This window comes from Apium graveolens, chromosome 8 (assembly GCF_009905375.1).
Source record: "Apium graveolens cultivar Ventura chromosome 8, ASM990537v1, whole genome shotgun sequence".
Taxonomy (NCBI): Eukaryota; Viridiplantae; Streptophyta; class Magnoliopsida; order Apiales; family Apiaceae; genus Apium; species Apium graveolens.
Genome location: NC_133654.1, coordinates 58,115,047 through 58,118,905, shown reverse-complemented (window position 1 = coordinate 58,118,905; position 3,859 = coordinate 58,115,047). Strand labels below are relative to the sequence as shown.

Sequence of the window (3,859 nt, the reverse complement as noted above, 5' to 3'; positions counted from 1 at the left end):
GCAATCCAACAAATCCGAATTTTCTTATAATAAATCTCAAAATTCAGTTTTTATTCACCAATTCATCCAAGTTTAGGATTTACTTGATTCCTATAATAACATATTAAAATCTAATTAAATAAAAAACCAATTCAATGCAAAATATAATAAATACGAGGAATAAAATCTAATAATATTTTCTTTTCAAACCTTAATTCAATAATCTGAGTAACCAAGATTAACAGTTCCGCACATTCGATGGCACAATATCCATAAATTTGTTTTCTTTTTTCTTATTCATATCGTGCGTGGTGAAGATAAATATAATTCATTTAGCTTTTATTTAAGAAGGGGTACCAACAGTTTGCTCAAAACAGAGACATGCAATGGACAAGTCACAAATGGATGAGCCACAATCTAGCTAATTGAACTCTTCACTCAGGTGCAAACCTGAACTTGTTTAAGTGAGATTCGACTCACGTTATAATGAGAGTATGTTCCAAATAATAGTTTTCTCAAACACATAATTCCTCGGTTCATAGAAACTTTAGGTTTATTACACTACAGTATGAGAGTATGTACTGTCTATATGTAATGAGTTCGACTCAAGACTACTTAAAACAAGTCCAACTCAGACTAATTAAAACAAGTCGACCTTGAAGTCGGCCCAGGAAAATGTATGTTAAATTACAAGTCGCTGTAAAGCTTGCTGTATTAGGCAGACTCAACTTTGGTTATGTTTAAGCTTGATAGTGGATTAAAGTTGAGTTTAAAACTAGACGAAACTCCTATAAATATTTAACCTATATATTCCTGCAGTTAGGTAGAACATACATAATGACATTTGCATGTTCTATATTCTACGAGGAGCAGAACTAAAGAAAATTCAATCATGGGATTCATCCCACATCCTTAAAAGATATCTCTGGCACTTGTTACAACTACCATTACTAAACAAGTTAGAAAAAGTTGCATCTTTGTTAATTTTAACATTGGACCTACCACCATTATTAAGATTATGCCTGTACTCAGATGCCACCTGTTCAAACACTTCAACATCAAACATATTCAGCTTCAACTTTGGCTTCATGAAATCCCTCACATATGCAAAAGGTAGTTGGTCTCTTGGATTAAATGCCTCTAACTCGTTAAATAATAGGCATGAAAATAGGATGTTAGCAACTCCATGCCTTCTTAAGATCAATGCACTGTCCGGTACATCTGCACAAAAAAAATTCATTAACAAGAATATCTAAGATGTAATGATTACACTTACCTAATTATGTAGGTAGTAGCGTATTTGCTGTGATAGTCAAATGTACTCTTACTATCCTAGTTCACGGTTTCGGTTTATAGACCAGGAACCTTCGATAATGTAAGGTTGTCGTATAACGATAGTAAGGGTAACCTAACGTTCGACAATGTAAGGAATCTTAAGATTTTGTTATTTTTGAAAGCGTAATATTGTAAAACTTTTACCACAGTCCACAGTAGCAATGTCAAATTGTAATCTATGTGAAAACTATAACAACAGTGTGTAAATTTTTCTATTCTCATTATAAAAAAACAAATGATCAGTTTTTTAGGTTTTTCTTAGGTAATCAGAGTATCTTCAAGATTTATCAATTAAGACATCCATTAAGGCCAGACTTTAGAAACACTCAAAGTAAAATGGCTTCTAAAGCACATTCTTTGATTTGGTCCACCATCCAATAAACTTCAAAAAGAAGGTAGAAGTACAAGGGACAAAATTTCCGGCGGTATATTATATGTTACACAGCTGACGGAACAATATTATATGCATTAGTATGCCACCTCAAAAAGAGCAGTTAGTGCATGATGATCCTAATTACCATAGCATTCTTACAAATGGCTTGGGATTCCAAAACTTTCCCATAATAGCAGAATATCTGATCTGCAGATTGTTTTTTTTAGTAAAACCTCTACTTCATTTGTAGAAAATGATGTCTGAAAACTTAATTTTAATTTGATGAATATCATTTTCACTGGACATTCATTTTGACAGTACTATTCAGATTTTCACTTGTAAAATTAATTATATACCTGAAGTGTAAGGTAATTTCTTTGAAGACCACGGTTCCAATCCATTCTCACAATACGTCTCCATTTGCATTCTCAAGGCATCGACATTCGACCATTTCTTCCACCTAGCTGTGGCCATAGCTTCCTCCATCGTATGAACGAAAAACGGATGCTTAGACAGTGCCATATCCATGTCTGGCTTTATTATCAGTGAATGAATTAACAATAAGGGATCAACTACTAACTGCATCTTTGCATCCACCCAAATGCTATATTTTGAGTTTGGGAAAAGTCTGTGAACTAAGTACTTAGGTACTACCCCATTCATAGCTGCATTTTCGTATAATTGTTCACTGGAGACTTTTACTATTCTCCATGCCCCAATCATATGTTGCGTTGATTTTCTTGACACCAATTTGTAATAATGTAGTCCGTCAAATGTTGCATCGTCTATAAACATGACGAAACAAACACTGTCTAGGGTTTTTGATCCAAGTCCTCTAGGCTGCCGGATCTTGTCATGATCATTGAAAATAGCAGAAACAACCACCACTCCATCGCACTTGTGCATGGCCGCCCAATCTGAAAAATTTAAAGAAAACATTCTAAACCTTTATCCTCCTATACTTTAAACCTTGAATTCCTTGAAGTTCATATGCACACTATAATTCCATTTTTGACATTTTGCTAAAAAAACAAAGTATTCAGTATTCACTAGACTTTGGATTACTTGAGTATATGCATGTAATCAATTGTATCTCTAAATGTCAACATCGATTGTTCCTATATAATTCCTCAATATTAAAACCTATGTTCCTCGGGATTGCCGGTGCAGAAACTTTTGTCAGTTTCACGGATCACATACAGATTACAATTAATGAAACTAAAAGAAGAGAACAGAACAAACATTGCAGAACTAACCAGAATCACTGACTGGGAATTTCGTAAAGAATCCACACGGAATCTCCACATAATCTTCATGATCATAATAAGAATTTCTCTTCTTGGTGGTAAAATTCCCACCAAAACTATTAGCATTATCCTTCAAATACTTAACAACCCTCGATCCCAACGTCGTAGAATTTTTCGAAAATTCTCGAATTTCTTTTAACACCTTCCAATAATCTGCCAAAAAACCCAAAAATAAAATAAGAACACAATGCAAACCTAGAATCCCCGTGCATCTATCTATATAAATACGTATATAAACAAATAAAAAGAAAGAAAGAATGCATTATAAATCTTTTATCGTACCGGAGAAGAAAACAGGGGAAGTGCAGGAAGATCGAAGAGTGGGAAGGGAATGTTTGTGGTGTCCATAAGAAGAAGGGTAAGTGAAGAGAGGGGATTGAATTGGATCAAAAGGTGATGATCGAAAAATGCATTTTGTGGAAGAGATAGTTGAATAAAGAGCCAAAAACAGAGAGGTGAAAAGATATAAAACAGAGAAACATAAGAGTTTTGATTGGAAGAGAAGTGGTTTCGAAAACTTCGCTGATGCCATTTCCAAAACTTCCAAGTCTGTTCCCATTTATTTATCTGTAAATTACATGCAGTAACATTTTAGTGCTACACTTGATGCAACAGTAATGAAATTGTTAAGGCCAGCATATAGTTTGTCATTCTAAAACTTTGGCACCGCAGGCCGAGCTGTATCTAAATAAGAAAAACATAAAACAAGGGAAAATAAGAAAAACATAAAACAAGAGAAAATAAAATATTTTTTTGTCAGGTGAGAAAATTAAATATTGAAATAGAGAATATTAGTTAGTTTTTTTAATTTGATATAATGTAATTAATCAGCACGTTTAGTTTTTCTTTAAAAAAATAAATACTA

General features: G+C 33.4%; 1 protein-coding gene across 1 annotated transcript; it reads right to left on the bottom strand.

Annotated features, from left to right (window-relative positions):
* Positions 1-655: 655 nt before the first annotated feature.
* LOC141678414 (alkaline ceramidase TOD1-like) lies at positions 656-3,616 on the bottom strand. Its single transcript, XM_074484725.1, has 4 exons — positions 3,277-3,616; positions 2,944-3,147; positions 2,044-2,604; positions 656-1,200 (listed from the first exon to the last, which is right to left on the bottom strand). The coding sequence occupies exons 1-4, from the start codon at positions 3,551-3,553 to the stop codon at positions 866-868; spliced, it is 1,377 nt and encodes a 458-aa protein (XP_074340826.1). The 5' UTR covers positions 3,554-3,616; the 3' UTR covers positions 656-865.
* Positions 3,617-3,859: the final 243 nt, after the last annotated feature.

Excerpts from the sequence above, each read along its gene's own strand:
- LOC141678414 (XM_074484725.1), bottom strand. The coding sequence starts at position 3,553 with ATGGGAACAGACTTGGAAGTTTTGGAAATGGCATCAGCGAAGTTTTCG. Across the intron at positions 3,148-3,276 it reads TTCCCCTGTTTTCTTCTCCG|ATTATTGGAAGGTGTTAAAA; the intron begins GTACGATAAAAG and ends GTTTTTTGGCAG. Across the intron at positions 2,605-2,943 it reads ATTCCCAGTCAGTGATTCTG|ATTGGGCGGCCATGCACAAG; the intron begins GTTAGTTCTGCA and ends TAAATTTTTCAG.